Source organism: Fulmarus glacialis, unplaced genomic scaffold (assembly GCF_000690835.1).
Source record: "Fulmarus glacialis isolate BGI_N327 unplaced genomic scaffold, ASM69083v1 scaffold21410, whole genome shotgun sequence".
NCBI lineage: Eukaryota > Metazoa > Chordata > Aves > Procellariiformes > Procellariidae > Fulmarus > Fulmarus glacialis.
The window spans coordinates 1-23,128 of record NW_009188575.1 but is presented as its reverse complement, the minus strand read 5'-3'; the positions used below and the strand labels follow the sequence as shown (position 1 = coordinate 23,128).

Here is a 23,128-nt window from a genome sequence, read left to right as displayed (position 1 = left end):
TTGCTGCGAGGGGGTTTGCTGCTGGCTGTAGCCTGCTGGAAAGGCAAAGAGCAAGGTGGGGTGAGAGACAGCAAACAACCGTCGGCGCCTGCAGAAACACCCCTTTTTGTTTTGGGGTTTTTTTTTGTTTTGTTGGTGTTTGGTTTTTTTGTTTGTTTTTTTTTTTTTTGACCGTGACAAGCACAAAAGAAGGCTGTAAGCACAGAAAAGGCAAACCGAGAACGAACCGCAAGTTCTCCTGCCTTCCACGTAACCACACTGCCTGGTTTTTGGCAGCACAGCAACACTGAAAATAGTTGGTGTAAAATAGTTTTCCCATGACTGACAAATAAAAAAAAGACAAATAGTATTCTACTATCATGTCACATGAAAAATAAAAAGTCTTCACTGGCAAACGAGGCAAAATGCAACCTCTTCCCCAAATAAGAACTCAAAACTAAACTGTCGTGAAAATATTGTCAGGGTTTAATACAAGTCATACCTTTCGTTAAATCGTAGGTGTTTTCAGTTCTTTAGAGTTAAATATGAAAAGGTTGTGCAGGACAGAATGCTTTAGTACAAAACTTCCATTTAAACATGTCCCAAACTTGATTTTTCTGTATAAAAGGAACTTCTCTTACGGAAAACTTTAAAATAACACAAAGTCCTTTTATGAAGAAATAGCTACTTTTATCCGTCATGAAACACACCTGCAGCTACTTGCAATGAAACCTCTCCAGTGACTGGAATCCTGTCAGCATTAAACACCAGACACACAAATTATTACAAGTGCACAGCCCTGAACAGAAAGAGTAAGGATTAAAGAATGCACTGGAGTAAACTCACCTTGACACTGGGATCAAAATTTACTCATGAGACAAACCTCTGAAGGGTCCATTTTTACTGCCATGAGTAAATAGCCACATTGTTGCCTAGTAGATCTACAAGACTGGGAATGGATCCTGCTCTTGGGGACATGGGTTTGAAAGGAGACAATACTCATGGGAACAACAGCAAAACAAACAAAAAAATCCTGTGATTCAAGACCTTCAACGGCTGCTGTCACTAGGTCTTCAAAAAAAAGACTGTTTCTGAAAGATTAAGTTAATCGTGAAATAAGTTATGAGAAACAGAGGAGCCCCAGATCATTTTGGTGGTGTTTCATTCTTACTTGAAGACGATGTCGATTAGAAATGCAGAACTCGCATTGCGCTACAGCTTTCACAGGAACTTCTCCAGTGCAATAATGGATTAGATGATAGTGGGATATGACTAGAAAGCAGATGGAAACTCCTTTTTTCCCCCCCCACTCAGTTTTTAAGCCTAAGGAAAGTCAGATAGACCCTTCTACTTCCAAAAGGCTTGTTACTTCTTCTGAAAATAGACTTCAGAAAGTCTGTCACTGTCTTCTAATTACAAATGTGGGGGTGAGAAATCTGCAGAGAACAAGATACCATTTAGAGACCCAAATCAACCAGCTCTCGCACAGTGCACAGGAACAAGGGCTGAGGCACAAACCTTCAGTTCCAAGTTTTCTAGGGTTCTTATCCAAGATAAACATGGAATTTCTTCATAAGCTCTGCAAGTGTTCTCATCTACATCAAAATTGATGCACTCCACTGTATATATTGCACACCAAAAAAAAGGCCATACAGACTCAGTATTCTGAGTCACTTAATGGTATGGGCGTCTTTTGTTTAGTTTAAGGAAGATTGTTTAAAACAAGGAATGATAAATGCTTTGTATCATTTTCTGAAAGTATTAAGCAACTTGCAATTTATTATGGAATCTGCTGTTACAGGTTCATCCCTGTACTTTAGCTGGATTATGATTACTAGCACATAATACGCATTATTAGATGCCAGCTGCTTCTAAAGTAAATAACTGAAAGTTCTGAAGTCAAGTTTATTTTGGGTATAGGCAAAGGCCAGCTTTTCATATTTGACTGCACATAAACCCCTAGTGCACTAAAATGTTCTTCTGCTAAAAGTCTACTGGCACCTTTACTTGAGGTAGCAGCAAAATCAACAACTAAAAAAAACCTATCACTTGAAAGTGTCTCTGAAATGACAGTATTTTTAACAGCTAAGGATTTACGAAATGACAACTATAATCACTGTTCACACCACTAGATATTGTACATGGAGATCATTCCAGATGCAAGAAATGGGGGCCATCTTTATATACCTCTGACAATTAAGGCAGCTAAATTGGGATGTTTTAGTCACTTACTTGCTCGAATCCCAAGACTGCAGAAGTTAATCCTGAAGACTGCTCATACTTCAGGTGATTCATTTTGCCTACCTTTCTAACAATGCATTCTGCTGATTAATGATGAAGTCTGCTTTTGGTCACAATCAAGTAGGACTGAGATACCAGAACTCCAACTACATATTAAAAACAGCTACAGTGTTCTCTTACTGGTCATTTTTGAATTGTGCCAGTTCCCGTCAAAACCACAGGCACTCAGGCTGCTCAGCACCCTGACCTGCCCCACAGGTTCGGGCACTGAAGGAGAGGTTCTACAGCTAAACCGCCGTTTGATAGAGCCGCTTACCTGGGTACTGCATACCGTACTGTTGCTGAGGCTGAGCCTGCGGCTGCTGAGCAGGGTAACCAGGCTGTTGGTACTGTTGATACATCTGACCTATGGATTAAAAACATATTTAGTTGAAGCCCAGTACCCTAGCTGTATTATAGACACACGCTGAACAACATCCTAACAGTTCAAAATCACAGAAACAAACCCTCTCACAACATGAAAAACTTTTTTAAAAAAATCTGAACACAGTGAACTTTGAATATGTGTTCCACCAACTGAAATCAATCTACAGATTTTAGTTTCTGAACCACGCCGTTCTGAAGACTAAATGATGTTTATCTAGCTCCAACAGAATAAGTAGTTCTAATTTGGTACGTGAGGCTTACTATTTCACATTTTCAGAGGATGCCAGAAGCCATGCACCTTAATTAGTGCTACTCTGATGGGTAACAGAGGAGGAATCTTTAAACGTCTTGCTAACTGCTCCACAACTTACACTCTAAATTAAAGTACCTCAAAAGCTAACTATGTCCTCAGATTGTCTGTTTATATTAGGTTTTTAAGACCATTTCTGCATCAAAGTACTGTAAGCAGAGTGGTACATTATTTATTCTGACCACATTTTCCAGATAAGTCATCCATCTCTTCGTATCTGACTTGCTGTAAGCCAAGTTTTCTTAAGAGACCCAGGGGTATACACCCTAAAGCAAAAATAAAACCGTACATTCTTAAGCTTGGGTATTCCAATTCAGTGCTAATTTTTCCTAAATTCACTGTTTCCAATTTCTTGGCAAGAAGAGGCAGAATATTTGCTTAGACTTAACCTATGGGCCCTGTTTAGGTTTTATGCTTCTGCTGTTTTTCAATTTAGTAACAGGCACAAAGAACAAAAACCATTACCTGCCAAAACTAAAGCTTAGCTGAACTGGAGCAGAGATGGAAACTTTACTATTATAAAGTGTTACTGTACTATTATTCATTCTGCAAAGATCAGCAGACTGTATAAACATAGTGTGTAAGCTGTATCTTCTGAAGCGCACCAAGACAAAAGCACCTCGGCTCTGCTCCAAGTCCTCCCAGACCCCTGTGCACACTGCAACTCCTTATTTCATCTTTTCTCTGCATTACTTGCAGCTGAAAGCAACGGTATTTTACATAAACACTAAAGCGTTCAAAATATTATTTGGTGTGCAATTATTGTGGGATGAAGAGAGTGCTAAACACAAGGCTTGAAGAGAATTTAAGCCTGTTAGCTTGATAATTAAGAATTAGAAATTCAGAATGCCTGTTTCCTGTTTCTTAAACTCAGTTGTTATAGGGAAGTTCTGGGACAACAACCAGGAGGCTGCCTGTCTCGGCATAATCACCTACAGGCTAACAGAGCGACCATACTGGCACCTGCTGGAGACCCCAGGTAAAGGGACCTCAAAGAAACAGCATGGAGTTTTTCCAAAGCTTTCTGCGGCGGCTTGCTGTCCTCACCAGGGTTGAAGCATTAGTGAGGAGCAGAGAGGTGTTCCAGTGCCGTTCAAGAAAACAGTCTTAACTTACAGCCATGAATGCAGGCAGGGATCCTATGGGTCCTTAAACACACAGAGTTTTCCCTCTCACTGGATTTTTACGCTGAAAACAAGATGAGCTACATCATCAGTGTCTGGTTTTGTACTTAGCAGCGCTTATTGCAGTCAAGGATCTGCCAGCATTTACCATTGTTCCTGTGCACTGAAACAGCCATTTTAGCTTGATTCACAAAAAAGACCAAATAGGTTTATTCACACAACATTCTTTTCCCTAGAAGATCATGAAGTGCTTACGTGAATGAAGTTTTACATCTATTTCAGCAAAGACTAAAAATGTGTCCACATCTGTACATAATTGGTTCTCGTGTGTATTCAGTGACTGGACTTAGTGGTACAAAAGCTCAGGTGTGCCCCAGGAGACAGCAATATACTGAAACATCTTTGTTGTATTGATTTAATTCAAACTACTGAATGCTTAAAACTACCAAGGGAGGCAAGCCATTCATTAGTATCAGCACATAGAGGTGAGGTGACTTGGTATTCACAAATAACAACAACTAATAACTGATTATAAACATCATAACATCATTTATTGGCAAAGAATGCCATTAAAAAATAATCTGATATAGCAGAATGATTGACACGTAATTGGCATCACTGTTTTACTTATATCCTCAAAATACTGGTAAGGTGGTAGGGAAGCACAGCTTGGGGTGTTTTGGGTTTTTTTAAGAAATGAACTGGTTTTTTTAAAACTAGTTTTAAAACCAGTTCTAACAAGAACATGTGCTGCACCAGCAGTGCCACTGGTGTGAGCCAATCCTGTTGAAAACCTAACCATCAAAACATATCCAGAGTTCTGGCTGGGCCTTGGCCCTGCACTGGTTGTCATCTCAGCTGCGCTGGAGTGGGGCGGGGCAGCATAAGTCCCCAAATTACCACTGGACTGAGTGCTATCAAACAGTGAAGTACGGAAAGCTACTCCGTGTTTCAAAGGAAAGTCTTTGAACACTTTGGATAAAAGCAATTTAGTTTATGAAAAAAACTCGGAGGTGGATAATCACACAGGTATTACCCAGCTTTGGTAAGAGACTGCTATTTACCATATGCATACGATGCACAGCATAAGCGCTCCGGCTAGTATTTTCTGATGAACAAAATGCAATAATGACTTCTGATCTCTTCCCATGAACTGAACCATCCTATTTTATCCATAAAGTGAAGAAAATATAATCAATACTTAACATATTTCAGTGGCAATAACAAAAACTGCATAAACTACAGACCAAAACCTTCATAATTAGTGCTGTTGTACTTTTACATGCAAAAAAACGGACTTGGGCAAAGGTATAGCACAGTTCAGTGTTTAAAAAAAAAAACCCACTATACTTTCCTTGACCCAAGTTTAGAAAAACCATTACATCCACTCTGATACACAAGCCTAGACAACTTCTTTCCTAAGTAAGATGAGTTTTGCTGAAACAAGTACTTTTTCCCTTCCCTGGTGTTAGCAGCCATTCAGGATTCTAACCTACTGCTACTAGTGTTTTTAAGTGTTTCACTTTTTTGTTTCATTCGTTTAACATCAACACTTAAAACCTCATACCTTACTGTATTAAGGTAAAAGTAAAGTAAAAAGGCTAAACTCATAAAATACAAGTTCAGTAGCTGAGAGTGTATTTTTTGAATATTAAGTTTTCTAGCTGCTGACAGAAGAACCTGAAGCACTTTTTTCCAAAAGTAACTTCCACATACATCAAATGCCAAATAGCTGTTACATCTTTAAGCTACAAAGATGTCTCTTGCTGTGTCATTTATATCACTTAATTAATTCTTAGGGAAGTAAGCAAAAAAAAAAAAAAGCTGAAAGCAGCAAAACAAGTGTTTTATAAGCTCCACTGCAACCAACAGCATTCATGCCTGCTTAAATATTATGCCTAACTACAAGTTGCTCAAATACTCTGCTCAATCAAAATGTTACTGATGCCCTTCAGGCAAGATATTCCAAGTGACTGTAGATACTGTCATCACCCTCAATAATGCCCCTCACATTTACCTCAGCATTATGTCAGTACAGAAAGCAGCAGAGGGTTGTAACTTGTTTCTACGCTAACACAGAAACAACTTTGTATTGTACTTTATACAGAGGCAGAAATACCAAAGCAAGTCATTCCACAGTTAGTTTCATCCAGAACTATGCAGGTCCAAAGGCTCAGTGCTCTTAGAAAATATCAATAGAAAAATGATGCCCAAACGTAGCAAACCTCTGAATAGGTTTATTTTTAGAAGTCAAATAACATGTAAAAGGGTATAGTACAAAGGATCTGAATACCAGACTTAAGACCTTAAGCTTTAAAGGAGAACCAGCTGAGGCTCTCAAGGGTTACATAGGAAAACTACAATGCATGTGAGATAGTTATAAGGTTTCACCTGATTAGCACAGAGCTGTACATAGTAAAGAAGCAATGCAATAACGGCTCTGCTTTGTTAGAAAGGATGAGTAAACAACATTTTTAATTCATAGCAGACAAGCCAACAAAGTGTTAGCTGAATGAAAGCAACTACTAATATTGCTTGACACAACACGCAGGGTATGATACAAACTAAGATCTTCAGAGAGCTTTAAAGTGCAGCATACATAAATCTGCCTACAGTAAAGTGAGCACGGATGCAAGTAGAAAACAGCAGTGTGAAAGTCCTCCTCACATTACATTACCTACCCTTTTAAATAAAGCTACTGCTCCACCTGCTGTTTCCGTATTGAACAGCATGTGAGGAAAAAAGTTTTTCTGCCTAGTGGCACAGATGAACCTGTACTTTAGTGTCAACTTCGATTCTGCTAATTGGAAGTCATAGCTACTGATCACTTAGATTCAGACACCATCATTCACATCTTAAATAGAAGAAAAACCTGCTGCTTACCTTCCACCTGACCAGTCTGTGGCTGTGTTCCAGGGTACGGTGGCTGCTGTGCCTGAACACCAGGGGGATGGGCTGCAGAAGAGGAGGAAGCAATGCTGTCCGGTGTTCCCGATCGCTCTTCTGCAGGGGCACTGGGTGGTCCTAGCGGAGCAAGAACAAAATACAGTACACGAAATGAACAGAGTTCGAATAAAAAAAAAAAAAAATCTAATACAAGACCATTCCCTTGCAAAGTTTTTAACGTTTTTTCCAGTTTTCCATAGATTTACATCTGAGAGTGTCACACCCAAGCTAAAACTAAATATATTTGCACATCTGAACTCTCCTTTGAAACTACTTTGGGGGGAATTTTCCACCTGTCTCTAAGTCACTCAAATTTCATCCTTCCAAGGAACCTGATCCATTTGTGAGATAAAACCATGTGTGACAACATGGTTTTGCCACAGCTTCAAGCATTAACCTTGCACATGTACACTGAAGACTTGCTACGTGTGGACAGAATACGCACCTACGTACCGATTCTTTCTCATCTGGAGCAAAGGTGCAAGGCTGCGTGAAACTGTTCAAATGCACTGGTGTTTTACTGTGGCCCACATGGGCCCAGGCAACAAAGTGTTTTACCAACAGTCATACAGCATGTGAACAGAAAACCTCCAAGGAATGTATTAAATTCGCACGCCCGGACAGGATATGGCAGACTTCAGTCTAAAAGCAATTGTCTGCTTTGATAATTCTGAAAATATTCCAGCTAGCACCCAAAGAAAGCATGGAAACAGAGAACTCAGATTTTCTCTACATTAGCATGAAGTTCTGAAATATGCATGTGAACGGGTATAATACAATACAATTTAATGCAAAATATTTTCTTAGAAACAGCTTAAACCTGGATTTCTTATATCCCACTTAAATGGTCCTCTGTGAAGTTCTTTGTACATTCAAAGCGTGGCCAAGTCAGTTCACTATCAGAAGAATTATGGAGACATATAAACATTGAAGTATCACTCATGCTATGATCAAAGCATTAACTGACACAGAGGCTTTGTACCAAGCGACAAAAACCACTCCTTGAAAAATTAGCTCCAATTTTCTGCTAGTTGTACTTCATATTCTACTCTATCACTTCATTGTTCAGAGGTAGCCCATTGTAAGTTTTCAAGTACCACCAAACCTTTATCTGGTTTATGAAATCACGATGTTGTAACAATACCCAAAACGTGCCACGGAGGAAAAGATCACTCAATAGGCCTGATCCACGGAGCAGTACCCCAATCTGAAGACAACCACGCTGTCTGCAGGTACAACTTTGGATCCTGCACAGTCGCAATCACGCGGTGCAGATCTATTCCTATCGCTCCACACTTTTGCCAAGGCAGCCGTGCTGTAGAAACAAGCTCCAGTTGCTATTAGTTTGCCCATCTGTATTGTTCATTACTTCACACACCATATACAGTTTACTTGCTCTAAAGTTGAGGGTACACAGCAAATCCCGTTAGCTAACAGCAGTTTTATTTTCAGGTTTCAATGCTACATTAAACCTTGCCAGACCCACACAGATGCTGTGCTAAATCACTTCACTATATTCTGCACCACACTCCCTACTACATTCTACATTGCTTTTATAACTTCAGTTATCCTGTCCCGAGTGGACTGCATTCAGTTTAGTATAATCAGGTTTCGTATGTTGAGCATTCTACTACTAGGTGGGGCCAACAGTCGTGCAGCTCTTCAAGAATAAACATAATTTAGACAAGTAGATTATTCCTTTCTGTTAACAGTAAAAAAGTTGACACTATTTACTTTTGAAATGAAATAGAGAAAAGGCGGTGTCGTACAAAACATTCTGACTGACCCAAACAGCAGAAGCACAAGCCAAGAGCGTAAGCTGAAATGCAAGATGAAACCCTACGGCAGAGCAGTGAATACTGTTTTTCTATCACTGGCAGATACAAGTTAAGTTACTCTACACAATAGTTTTAAGTAGTTCAAATAAAAAAATTTAAGCCATTTTCTACTCCAAGCTAAAACACCATGATAAAACCAACAGCAACATTTCAACATTTTGTATACAAAAGTTAGCAAACACAGTTACACCTTAATATATCAAGTTTTAGAATTCTGAAAAGAAACAGTGAATACAGAACACAGCTTAATACATCCAAAATATAAATGCTTTGCTGCAAATCAAGATTTGAGTCATCGATTATGAACAGGTTTTGCTTTCCTTTTCATAAGACATGTTCTTACCTGACACCTGATCATCTGTCAAGCCAAATGCTGACATGACATTCTTGCTGATTTCATCCTGGTTCTTTAGTGGATCAAATGCAGACATGCTTGCTGCTATGACTTGAGTAGATGGCTTAACATTAGCATCAGCAGCAGCAGGCTTTTCTTCCCTACCATCTACAGCATCTACAAAACACAATGTCCAGTTATTAATTCTTGAGAAGCGAAATACCATCATACATAGATATTGTACTACAGCGACTTTAAAATTGCATAGCTGTGGGGTTTTTTTTAAATGTTTTAACTGTTGAACTGCTTATGTTAGGATAACAGTGATGAATCAGTGATGTATCTGTAACTGTGATGAATCACAAAGCTTAGGTTTCATTGCACAGTTGCTTAAAGATACACTGACACTGTGGAGTATCAGTATCACGTATCACTTTGTCTTAAATTCAAAGCTACAAGGCTCCTGCTTCAAAAAATTGTTTTAGTATGACTTGCCTACAGAGAATTCAAAATTAAGAAAACTTACAGGATAGATTCCAGTTTATTACAGTGTTTTATCAACTGTAGTTTTTGTTTTGTTCTATCCCTTTCTCCCCAAATTCTTCCTAAGCTGACAGGTGAAGTTCATCTCTTTGCAATTATACAAGTAACACTGAATCACTCAGAAAGCCCTTACTTAGTAGAGTGCTACATTTTCATTTAAAAACAAAGAAGTACAGATAGGGTTTAGACTGGCTAGTTTTGTTTACGCTCTAAAATCATCACCCTAACCTCCTTCCAAATGGTTTATAACCAGAATCCATGGCATTCCACTGAAATTAGTAATTGCTTATATTGTAGGAACAGGGGCAGGGATTTTTTAAACAACAAAACCAATAAAACTTCGAAGTGTAAAATACAAAAGCACCGTTTCTTAAAAGAAAGGCTGGAATTCTCGGTTCTCCTCTTTACTCAGAACACTGTACTCCATGACTTTGTGTCATTATTTTCTGCTTACCCAAAATCTGTAGTTAAGCTCACAGAAGTATAGGTTTTACAGTACAACAGCTCTAAGTTAGGAGATCAATGCCTCAAAACTGGGAGAATAAGACTTCCTTCCCCGTTTTGCCCTCCCCCAATAATCCTTCCTCACCCCTATCTGCACCCTTGTGCTGCTTACCCTGAGACAGCTCTGATGCTGGTCTGAGCTCAAAATGTGTGGATACAATTTCCTAACCTGGCAAAAAAAGTGGATATAATTTTTGCTGAATTCGCTTTTTACTGTTTCAGTGAATCAAACTTGCTTAGCAACATGACAAGATAAGCACCAGAGCTAGCCCAAAGTAAGCAGTGGGAGTGCTCAGCTGGGAGCAAGAACTCTTCAGCAACAACAAACTATCAATTCAGCTCAAAGCCCTCTCAAAATGTTGTCATGACTCACAAGTGTTAGTTACAGCATTTTCATACATTGCAACAAAAACTTAGACTTTGAAGTTTTATTCCTAAGTTAACTCAGTGCTTTACACCAGATAATTTGAATAAAATTTCTGCCTCTGAAATAACTGAAGCATTAAAAATTAAGTTCTGAACCACCAAGCAACAATTAAGAATGATCACAACCAGTATTCAAGCCTCCATTTTTCACTTTGTTAAACAGCACACAACTCTGCAAATCAAACCAAACCAAACAATTCTTTGCCAGGTTGCCTACCACTTTCAGGCAGATTAGTGGAAAGCCCTGGTTCAGCTGGTGGTTCTAAACAGTCCAGTAAACGATTGACTTTATTGCGAAGTTCTATCAGCTCTCGACGCAGGTATTTCACCTGATTAGATTCTAGGGGTCTTGGTTGTCCATTCACTGCAAAACAGCAATTAGATAAATTTAAGACTGTAGTAACATTTTAACATCCAGTTTAAAATTGCAAAAAAAAAAAATTTTTCCAACTTTTACTTGCTTGTAGCATCATCATCCTCTGTGGAGTTTAAAGTAACACAGTTTAGTCAACACAGACTGAACTCATTCTAGAGCTTACTGTTCCTTTAATATAATCTCAGTTCAGCATAATCCACAGTACCAGAACTGCAGAGTAAAGTCTGCAGTAAGTTTCTGCATTGTTTACTCATTTCCATGAATATACCCTGAGCAATACAAGTATCATACTTGGTTGTGGAAAGCTGTCCCTTTAGCAAGTGCCTTTAGAACTAATGCAGCATACACAACACTGCAGCAATTAATGAATAAGGTCAGTGTCCAAGTTAAAGGCTGCTTGCTATTCCTTGGAACTATGTGCTAATTTACTAATTGTAGCTTGAAAATAAAGAACTATTTTATACAAAAGCCAAAGGATAAATGTTAAAATCTATTCAACTTTAAGCAATTAATGTTAGTTTTTAGCAGTGTACTAGTAACGCTGCAAGATAAACATCAACTTAAATTTCTCACACACCTGTGAAGAAAACCCCACAAATGCTAGACAGTGGAAGATAACATGGAAAATAACATTTAGAAAAAAAAACATTGACCACATATATATGTATGCCAAATACTTTAAGCAATTTTATAAAAAGAAATAGTTTCAGTTTCCGTAAGTTCAGATGTCACATGAAACATCAAGAGAGAAAACAGATTTCATGTATTAATCCAGTATTTTTAAGTTACTGATTTCATTCTTCTGAGGTTGCAAAGTTTTTAGTACCTTCCAGTGAAGCCCACTGCCTGAATTTTAATAAACATTATTAAAAAAAAGAAGACAACAAACGATCTTCTATACTTACCAAACAATGTCAGCTTAAGTATCCTACTGCATTGAATTGCAAAGGAAAGATCTGAGCTATCAAAAATTGTTATAAGATCTCCATCTGAAAAGAACATGAAAAAGTTACATTAAAAGCAAAGCCTAGTAACTACTAACTTCACGCTAGGGCAGAAGTGTTACTTCATTACTCAAAAATAAACTTTCCCTATTTGATTCTGAAGTTACTAGGAAAAAAGTTTATTATTTTAGTGCAAGAATCAGTGTGCAGGGAAATTATGCACACAAGGTAAGACAGAAGCATGACTGGCTCCAAAAGGGAGCCTTCTGATATTAGCCTTTTGAAAGTTCCATATAGCTCATCATTCTTTTATGTTTACATACAGGATGAAACATTAGAGCTAAGAGTTCACAAAGTCCAACACCAGAAAGAATGATGCTGCCAGTTAAAGTTATCTACCTGTTCCAAGTGGCTCCAAAACTGTGCTGTTCGTGAACAGACAGGAGAATCAAGATAGATGGCACAAGCCAATCCCAATTCAATTTTTAAAAAACAAAACACACACACTAAAAAGGGAAAATTTCAAGTGACTAGAACACTTTCTCAGGTTATACTCAGAACACTGAGGTGCAAGACTGATTTTCAATAAGGAAGTGATAATAAAGGTCCTGTGTAAAAGTGGATAGTAAAAATATCTATCAGCCTTAACACACAAATAGGCATGAAGACATGAAGGTGTCAAAGTACTCAGAAGAAAACTTTTCTCTCAGACCAGGAATTTGACATGAAGTCTCAACTCAGCTATTTTTTTTTGTGTGTCAGATTTCAGAGGAACTCCCATCCTGATGCACCCTAATGAATTTTCATATTGCCATCAGCCCCAGAAACTATATTAGAACTGTATGGGATCCTTTATTTTTAAGGCACAAAGGGTTATGCATAAAGCACTGAACACCTTTAAACCCATTAATACCCTAAAGAGATACCAAGTTCCTGTTAAGTCTGGTCTCTCACGATCTTTAATCTGAGTGAAGACAATACACATTAACGTCTTTGCTTATTCAACAAGATCACCGATAAAACAAGACTATTCTCTTTGGCAGGACGGATTTTCTGCTCTTTTAACATATTCAACAGATTATTAATAGATTAAATGAACATATATTAGGCAGTGCAAAGGAAAGAGAGGGAATGTGTTATCAGGAAAACGTGTGTACAGGCAGAGGGTAAGAGAAGGGATAGCACGACAAACTCCTTCCAGAACAGCTTTATGACTGGGAACTGAGATGAGACACTATGTAGTGAAGCTTCACCTTCAGAAGCAACAGAGTTAGACAAATGACACACAGCTTGGAACAAAGCCAACTCCAGGCTACCAAAGTTCCTCCCTAAAACACTGTTACAAGGAGGCTCTGTGGACAGACACAGAAACATGTTTTTAATTACAGATTACTGCCTAAAAATTCTGAGCTACTCCTTATGCATTGGTGACAAAGTTCCTACTGTATAAAAGTTATGGTTAAAATTTTCAAATAAATGAATGCTTTATGAATAGTCATAAAACACATGATGGCAAGTTGAAAAAAGCTCAAAATTTGAAGAACTACATATTCTAATTTTGTCATACCTGACTACAACTAACACCTCTGCAATGGAAGGTTTTCTTAGTATAGGACCATTAATAATACCTAGTAATGCCTGTCAGTCTTCAAAGAAGTTACTTTCTAACAAAATAAATGAGAATCTTGCCAATACTAACAAACTGATCACATATAAAATAGTTTTCAAGTTTTCCTGAAAGAAATATTGTTGTCTCCAAAGATTTTTTTTGTATCCTATGTCCCGTTTGCACTTTCACAATCTCAAAAAACATTGGTTGACAGCAGTATCAGTCATGGCTTCACTGAGTAGAGACCGGAAAGTCTCCAAGAATGAAGGCTCCAAAATCCCACTGGGCACCCTGCTCCAGTGACACACTGCCCTCCTAGCCAAAACTCATGCTCAACCTCTCAAACTGCAGTTTATGACTGCTGCCACCTGGTGCTACCAAGAAGTTTAGATTCAATGGTCTTTGCAACTCCCACTCAGTCAGCTGGAGGCTGCTATTAGCTCTGCCCTCAGCCTCCTCTGCACCACACTGAACGAGCCCAGCTCCCTCAAATGCTCCCTGCAGGCCACCTGCACTAGGCCCCTCACCGTCCTCACCGCATCCTGCTGGACCCTCTCCAGTTTCTCCCAGTCTTTTTAGCCTGGGGTGCAGGCAGCAAAACTGAACACAGACTTCCCGGTGGGGCCTCACCAGTGCCGGGAAGGGGAGGGGAAGGGAAGGGTAATAGTGTCCCTGATTGCCATTATGATCCATAACAACACTTATACAATCAGACCCCAAACAAGTAACTTTATGGAAGTTAAACAGTCCTTTCCCTTTGGCAGTAAAGTGAGGGCAGGGGGGGTTCCCTCCAACTCAAACACTTCCTCCAGCTTTTCAGTATCCTTTCCTAAATGCTGCTACCAAAATCTACTGGTGTCTTACCGCAAAGCCCTTCTATTCCATATTCTCCTGATAACACAAAAAGTGATAATTACTTCTCTTGCCAGTGCACAACATTGGCAGACCATCTTATGATGCTTTTCTGTCATACCAGTCAATACTCAGATTCACTGCCTGAACAAAGGTGCATGTTCTAAATAGTTATCCTGCATAGCCAAATGAAAATGTGTATTAATACACACATTTACATGGATTAATGTCACCCAAAAGAATTCAGATCATTCCATCATATTCTCCCTCACCTATTTTAAAATTTATGTTAAGGTATTAAGAATAATGACTAAAGTTTCTCTTTTAAATTGCTAGCAGAAAAAAAGCCTGAAAAGCACCAAGTACAGAATCTTGTTAGATCCATGAAGTCAGTTCTATGATTCCTATTGACAGCCATCAAGCTATTATCCTAGTAGAGCATGTGCTAGGATTCATAAGGCATATGTATATGTCAAGCCATGCAAAAGTCTGACAATTTAAGTATAGTAGATTTATCAAACAAACTTTTCATTTTAGGGAATGTCAATGAAGCTTAATTCCTGTTATATCATGATATAGGTAGGAATATACAATGTTAATTATTTTCTACTGAAAAGTAAAACAGACTTTCCTTTATTTTCTCTACTGATCTTGTTATTTCAAGAACTTACCTTTCTCATTTTTACAAGGGACATAGCTTTCACTTTCTACAATTTCTTATGTATGCTAAATATGCCCTGCTACGCCAATTATAATTTTTATCTTCAGTATAAGCTAGTGATTCCCTTAACTCACCAATGGAAAGTATTTTAGCATTAATTCTGCATCATCATGATGCATTCCAATTTTTATGACGTAAGAAATTAGAAATGTTTAAGACTTTGAAATCTGCCCATTATCTCATTATCTTTTTAGAAATGTTTAAGACTTTGAAATCTGCCTCATTATCTTCGGCCCTGCCAGCTATGCTTCCTCATCTACTAGCTTTAGCTACCCTTATATTTATCTTTTTTTTTCCTATTCCATTTTGGAGAAAAAAATCCAAAAAAACCACCACCAAAAATGTAGTTTTCCTTCACTTTGGTAAATTTACCAAAGGTAGAGACATTACTGACTAGCACACCACCTTGATTACATGCAGTATGAGTTAATAACTCATCATTGGCTCTGACACAAAGGCATCAACTTCTACTGCAAGGTAATGAAGAAAAAGAACAAAAAGGCCAATCTCACATTAGGAACTCTAGTTTTGCATTCAAGCCTAAGTTTAAAAAAAAAAAAAAAAAAGCTTCCATTATTGGCTCCATAGGGGCTTTAGCTTTTTTTTTGTTTTTGCAGACATTGGGTTTTAGTACATATTCAAGAACCTTAAGCAGGACATGAAAACGATTTCACACCTAGTAGAAGTGTGAAATTACCTTAGTTCAGAAGTTTGAAAGATGCCCAGCTTGAAGACAAAACCTAACACCACAAGGCAGTAATGAAACTGAAACTTCTTTTCCTTGGTGATTAATAAAAACATCACATAACCTAAATATAATTTAGGAATATGCTTCTGACTATCTTAGTCCACAAATCCAGAGACAGAAGGATTGGGATTTAAAGTTTCCTAGCCTCTCCAATTAAGCATACAAGTTTTAAAAAAAACAAAATGTGTTAGATTCAAGGATCATGACAGTTTGAGGAAGATACAAAGCCACAGTATTTTGCAGAAATTTTAAGCAGAAAATCCCATATCCAGGCCTGAAGATCACTAGCTTCATGTGTTACAGCAACAAGAAACAAAGTCAGGAGGGGTAGACGAAGCATTCTTCTGAACGCTCAGAGAGTGTGCACATGAATTCTGAGAAGACCCAGATCGAGGTTGTAGAAGTAGCGGAAATGCTTAGACCAACTTAAGATATCTCCTCATTACAGATGAAGACAAGCATTCCTCCAGGTCTGGAGGGATAAATAACAAAATAGAAATAGCTAGAACTTATGTATTCCAATGCTTCTAATGACTGAAATAGATTTAAAGAAGAATCTTAGCTTAGTTGAAACAAAATGAATACCACAGTCCTCACATGACAATCAAACTGAAGCGTCCTTCTGTTAACTTTTTCCTTAATCACTTGCAACTTCCTCTGATATCAAAAACATTTAAACGTTCTTAGTAGTGATGATCAGCTAGGATAACATATACTGAAACTGCACATCACAGTGGAGAAGTAGTACATTCTGAGACAAAAAAAGCTAAAATTAAAAGTAGGAGGTCTCTAGGCTGTGAATGACAACAAAGAATGAAAACATAATTACAGTCTCCATCAAACACCATTATCTTCTTCAAAAAAAGACAGAGATAAAAGCATACACAAACACAGAGAACTATACTTAAAGAACAGGTAAGAATGCAAAAAAAGGGACTAGAAGCTTTAACCTAATGAAAAAGCATCCATCAATTTCCTTTCACCTTTCTCATTCCAGAAAGAAAAAAAGAAATCGATTATGTGATAAAAGGAAAAACAAAACGACCACAAATCCACTGAGCTCTCTCCCACTAGAGATCACAACGCAAAATATTAGCCCTTCATTGCATATCAATTTTGATGAGCAGTGTCTCTCAAAAGCTACATGAACCTGAAAAAACTGTCTCAGGGTCATTCAAAGTGAAATTTTATTGCCTAGATGTATGAACAAAAGTTATTTGACATTTTAGGTACCACAGACAGTGCTAAAGTTTCCTAGTGCTATTAAGAAAAATGAATCTGAGTGCTTCAGTAATGTAGCTCTTTTACTGTACACCAGCATAATTATCACACAGTCTTTGATCTGACTAAAAGACTTTGGATTTTATCACTTCATTCTGAGTTTCATTTTATGAATACCACCCCTCTGTCCCAAATTAAGTAACTTATCCATGCCCCACACTGACATTCAAAGAGGAAAAACCCTCCGAACCACAACTCTCTTTCTACACATCTCAAACAAGGCCCCTTTCATTCTGTGGAAGCCCTTCTTTCTTCAGGTTGCATTTGTTTAGCACTAATGATCAAGATTTTCTTTGCAACAACCAATGTCCAACAGATTCAAACCGTCACACAGGGGAAAGATTTCTTTTAATAAATATTTCAGGTTAAATTCATAGTTTCTTCTTATCTTTACTGATGGAGGAAAACATAAACAAGAATTACTACTACATAAATCAAGTTTTCAAAGTCTTATAAGAGCTTGCGTTAAGTCATACATGTTTATTCACTCCTCACCTTCAAACCCTCTTTATCACTGAAAACACAAAAAGATGGTTAAATGAGTAGACAGAAAAGAAACCTGCAATAGCATCAGCTTCCTGCAACAGCAAAAAATGAATTTTCGGGTAGCCGGTATTTCAGAAAAACTGGAAGAAATACTATGTTAAGGCAGCATAACCACAAAAGATACAGTTTCTATTGTCCAATTCAAAGGATTTCACAAGAAATCACTTGCATTTGCCAATGAAATTGGACAATTTTTAAGAGGTGAATTTCAGAGTTTCTGTCTACAGATAAATCGTATCAGAGCAACAGTAGTAATTAAATGTCAACAGTAGTAATTAAACCTTACCTTCGTCTTTGTATTTTATTGTGACTTCATCATTGCTCAGAAGTTTTCCTCTAAAAACTCTTTGCATCATTAGCACCAATTCATCATAGGTGATATCTTCATTATGAATAGGAATTCTCCTAATATCTTCCCCAAGCTGAGCTTTGATGATCAGCTTCCCACTTAAGTCCAGCTGCCCATTCATGGTGGATTCCTTATCACTGGCAGAGCTGTTAACAACAAAACATTAAAAACATTTTAGAGAACTAAACATTGATTATTTAAATGTATCTGATGACAGTTCTGAAGCTTTCCATCTTTGGAAAGCATTACTGTTAGGAAGCTCTCCAGAGAACCTCTCTTGGACACATTCTATGATGCACTAATTTCTCAAACAATAAATACATAAACTGAGCTCACGGGCAACAAACAACTCCGTAAGATTCAGCACTTCAAATTAACAGTTATCACAGTGCTCAGAATTTAAAAGTAAAGATTTTTTTAAAAGTCAGGCAGCTTTAAGACATGTGTGACATTTAGAAATTTCAAACCTGGGTGGGTTTTTTTGTAAGATATCAGCTGTAAACTGTCATGGAAAAAAGCTATAAAGGAACTAGTATTCCCTGGGATTTGCTTTCGAGATACATGTATACATCTCTCTCACGGAAAGTGAAATTGAAGCAAAAGCTGTCAGCCTTACAACATTATATTGGTTATATTATCACTTTATTAGATAATTTTTACATCCCCCATAATTATGATAACCAGCAAAGGGCTTTTTTTTTTTTTTTTTTAATTTAAGAAAAGACTGCCAGAACAAAATATCTTATTTCAAAGATTATAGGTGGTAAGGTGGCTTTACTAAGGGGATCAGTTGAATCATGCATTATTTCATGAACAAATAAATGAAGAGCTAAACATTGGTTTTATTATATGCATGATCAGAACACATTGAGGGTTCCTCAAAGGCAGGCACAAAATTTTTCCTTTTTTGAAATTTTGACTGAGATGTTTTAACCAAGATTTTAGATTCTTAAAAGCTGCTCAATAGATCACTTATTAGCTACTCATTAGGCTCAGAGCCACAAATTTGTTATGCAGCGTACATGGTCAGAACAGTCGGTTACTCTCGGTGCTTTAAAAGAGGTGGACAACCGCATCAACTTAAAAGGAAGTGCAAAAAAGCTATCTTGTGTCCAAACAGCATACAGCACACACTTCAGAGTCACAACTTTAACACTTTATATAAGACAATTTTAAAATTATCACTTTGTATGGCATCTCTCTTGTTAAAAAACACAAAGGCCTTACGTTTAAAAAAAAAACAGAAACTACAGAGAAGTTACTAAGCAGATGAATGAAAAAAAAAAAAAGATCTAGATAGCTAGTCAAATGTCCCCTTCTTTCTTCACTATTTTGGACAGGGCCAAAACAATAGATTCGGAATGAGGAGCAACTACAGAAGCAGTTATCTTAACATCTTAAGTACAAATACTGGAGATGTTAAAAGTAGGCAGCCCTACACATCAAAATCGACATTTCCAAAGCCACGTGCAGCCAAGCATGCTGTTCATTCTCTTGCACAAAAAGAATTCGTGGTAGAGATATGCAGGTATTTCTTCCTTACCTTGAAGAATGTTATAACACAGTGCTTTATGAGAAGACTGAATTTTGCTTTGGTCAGTCTATTTTTAAAGTACTGCAGTGAAAATTACTTCTCTCCTACTAGAGAAACAAGACACTCAGCTAAAGCCTTTCATACATCATAACTTGATGCACCTATATATATTTAACTCCACTGTTTCAATGGCAATGTTTTGCATTAAAAAGATGTAGTATGATGCTATCTCCAGATTGCAATTCAATTGCTGGGTTTTCTTGGTAATTAACTTAATATAAAGCAAACATTTCATGCAAATCCCTTTGTTTAGCCCAATGACATCCAAAAAAAGAGACAAGCAACTATTGAACAAACTCATTGTCCTAATCAGACATAACAGGAGGTAGGTGGATACAGTCTAACTGCAGAGAAAAGGGACCTGCAATTAACACAGCCAGGTTGCTGCTGAGACATTATGATGAAACAGTGAAGTTTATAATATCATTAATGCTTGCTAATGCATTATTCATGTTTTGCAACTTAGGAGTCTTGACTGCAGGCATATCAGCTCAGTCTAATTAACACTTTAAGTTGGTTGTAAAAGCATAGGGTTTTGCAGAAGTTGTTTGCTGGTTTTAGTTTTTTTTTTAATTTAAAGCATTAAAAAATTAAAACAGCATCCATCCACAGGTTTTCTTTCACCTCCTTTCCAAAAACATACATTTATCATTACCTTGTCTGTCTTACTGATGCTGGATTATTGGACAGATTTCCCACCTCACTTCAGGACAGAGTTAGGATAAGCCGCCATGCACTATCAGTGCCAGAAAACAGGAAGCTGCATCAGAAAAAAAACCCAAGAAATATTACTTACACTTATTAGTCACACTTTCTTAGAATTATATACTTCACATCAATCTTTCACTTGAGAACAACTTAACGAATATACCTAACCAAAAAAAGTCACTATTTTATCGATAAAGTAACAATCAGATTTACACTTTTGAGTATTGTAGAGTTTGAAGTTCAACTAAAACAGATCTTGAACATGAGTTTTAATTTCGTAATAGAAGTTTATTTTTTTTAAATTTTTTAACTGCATGTAGAAATTCTTAACAGTAAGGTGTTCCTTTACAGGACAGTGATCTTCCCCAATAGTCTCAAAATACTCATTTGTATGGCCTCCATCTTAAAACCCCAGGTTAAGTTAAAGAAAATAAACTTTGACTGATTTAGCAGTACAAACACCTAGAAGACCATTTCCTAGCTTAAAGCTGAAGCCTCTGTGGCATTAAGTAATGTGTCTTCAAGGACAGACTGCACAGCATTAGGACAGACTACCAAGAAGAAAGGAGTAGTAATGCCACTTTCCCACAGGAGGAGTCACCAAACTGGGCAAGAAGGAAATGCAGTCAGAAATATACAACCACTTAAAAATATTATCTGCCCTCAATTCAGCTTAAGATTGTGCTTTTTCTGCTGGAAAGCCTATGTGATGAGCTGCGTGAAGTTTATGCAGTCCACCTGTTTATTACACAAGTGCTTAGTGCCCAGAGCTACAAGACAATGATTTAGTATACAGACCAATCCAACGGAGAACATAACTGTGCTCCTCCCTCCCACCCGACAGGCGTACCCTGCTTGGCACTCTTCTCCTTGTCTCTCTCTCGCACACATGGTTAATCTCAAACATCCATGATCTGATTTTTAGATGATTCACTGCCAACCAGAGAGAAAAAGTAGGTTCCTCTCATCAACATGAAATTGGGCTTCCCAGCTCTCCTCTTTCAACTCAACTGGAAGTAAACTGGAACGGACAGGCATGAGACATACAGGACGGAAACAGAAAGCAAGCAAACCCCAGAGAATGGACAAAGCCCCTCTCTGGTTCTCATAGGCTGGCAGCTGCTCCCCTCATCCCGGGTATGAAATGTTCACCTTTAAAAAGGGCGGTACTCGCTCCTGACAGGAAGAGGGTAAGACTGTTGCGACATACTAAGCAGGTGAACAGGAAAAGACTACGTGTCTGATTCCTCACTCACATTTTATTAAATGAGTAATGCATGAAGATGGTGACCCTTTCACCCCGATCTTGCTACAGCTTCAGGTAAAATTTACTGCAATGGACAAATACAGGATACAGATAATGCATCTAAGAGTGGTTTAACTTAGAGAGTTCATTTAGCTACCATCTCATGTTGTTTAAACATTAGAGCTGGGCACTGGTTTTGCTTCTTTAGCATTACAATGTAAGCTACTTAGAAACTGACAACAGTAAGAATTAAACCTCATCTATAATTCCTAAAGATACACATTTTGGTGGAAACACCTGAGCTTCTGTGGCCTTTCAACAGATTGAATGCATCATTTGTATCTTTGTGCAAGGAAACCAGCTACTGTAATGACTTACAGAACTATAACATCTTATTTACCAACATTACCCACAGAAATCTGCTCTGTGTCTATCAATGATTATGAAAAGGTAACAGGAAAGCATTTAAATACACCTTTTTTTGTCCAAATGTTCTCCATTCTGCTTGAAGGTGTCCAGAGAGGTTTAAGAGACAGATCCTAAACACTGCCACTGCTTGCAACTGTTACAGAAAACTATGTGAAATGTTCTAATTATTGAATTATACTGCATTCAAGCTTTTCTTCTGTCACTGTGACATAGCTGAATGGATGACTCCCTTGAGCGAGTTTTTCAGAGAAGACATCCAGAATGCACACTAGTGAGCTTTTTAACAGAACTAATCACAGTGTCTATTTTCTTGCAGGGAAAAAAACAACCAAACAAAAAATCATTAATGTCTTCCTGTTTAAGAAAGACTATTTTTCGTAAGAATCACACTGACATCTTTCTAACCTTCCTGGTGTACCACATGCATTTTGGAGGCACAGATTTTTTCCTCACCTCTTGGCTCACTTTCTATTCACACCACGCACCACTAAATGGTGCATGTAGACAGTGACTGTCCAATCTAAGTCAGTCACTTCAGGGTCCCTTCTAAAGCCATGATGTCATAACCATGTTGGATTTCACTACCCTTTTTGCATTACAGCAGAGAAAAACAGCCTTGTCTAAGCAAGGGAAGAACAGGTTTTTTTTCTTCGCTTCTTCCTCTGTCAAAATAGGGACAAGGAACAACAGGGTGAAGCACACAGAAACAGGGCCAAGCAGCACTGCTTCCCAAACCCCACTCGACGGAGCCATGAGAGTTTTCCCAAGATAGCTGGGGGGTGAGGGGGGGAGCAGAAAGGAGAAGAGCTCTTTTCGTTCTTCTCCACGTCCGATAAGTGCAGACCCGACCCAATGGGCAGCAGAAATCATAGCCATTCCCTGCCGGGAAATGAGGAGTCTGCAGTTCCTCTGGCTCCCAAGGGGAAAGAGGCTCGGTGAGCAAGGGAACACCCCCCTTGCGGAGGGAGGGAGGAGAAGCCTCTGCTAGCCCTCACCCCCGATTCCCCAGGCCGAAGAGGCCGGGGGGCGGTTTCAGCCTCCCTCAGGCGCGGCC

The 23,128-nt window shown here is 38.1% G+C and overlaps 1 protein-coding gene across 1 annotated transcript; it reads right to left on the bottom strand.

Annotated features, from left to right (window-relative positions):
- Window positions 1-3: 3 nt before the first annotated feature.
- Window positions 4-20,451, bottom strand: TFG (TRK-fused gene; the record flags this gene model as incomplete). The annotated part of the gene is made up of 8 exons (XM_009579236.1): window positions 20,347-20,451; window positions 18,035-18,243; window positions 11,953-12,036; window positions 10,889-11,035; window positions 9,208-9,375; window positions 6,964-7,104; window positions 2,537-2,626; window positions 4-35 (listed from the first exon to the last, which is right to left on the bottom strand). Coding segments are annotated over exons 2-8 (846 nt in total), but the record flags the coding sequence as incomplete, so codon positions are not given.
- Between the last annotated feature and the right edge of the window lie 2,677 nt (window positions 20,452-23,128).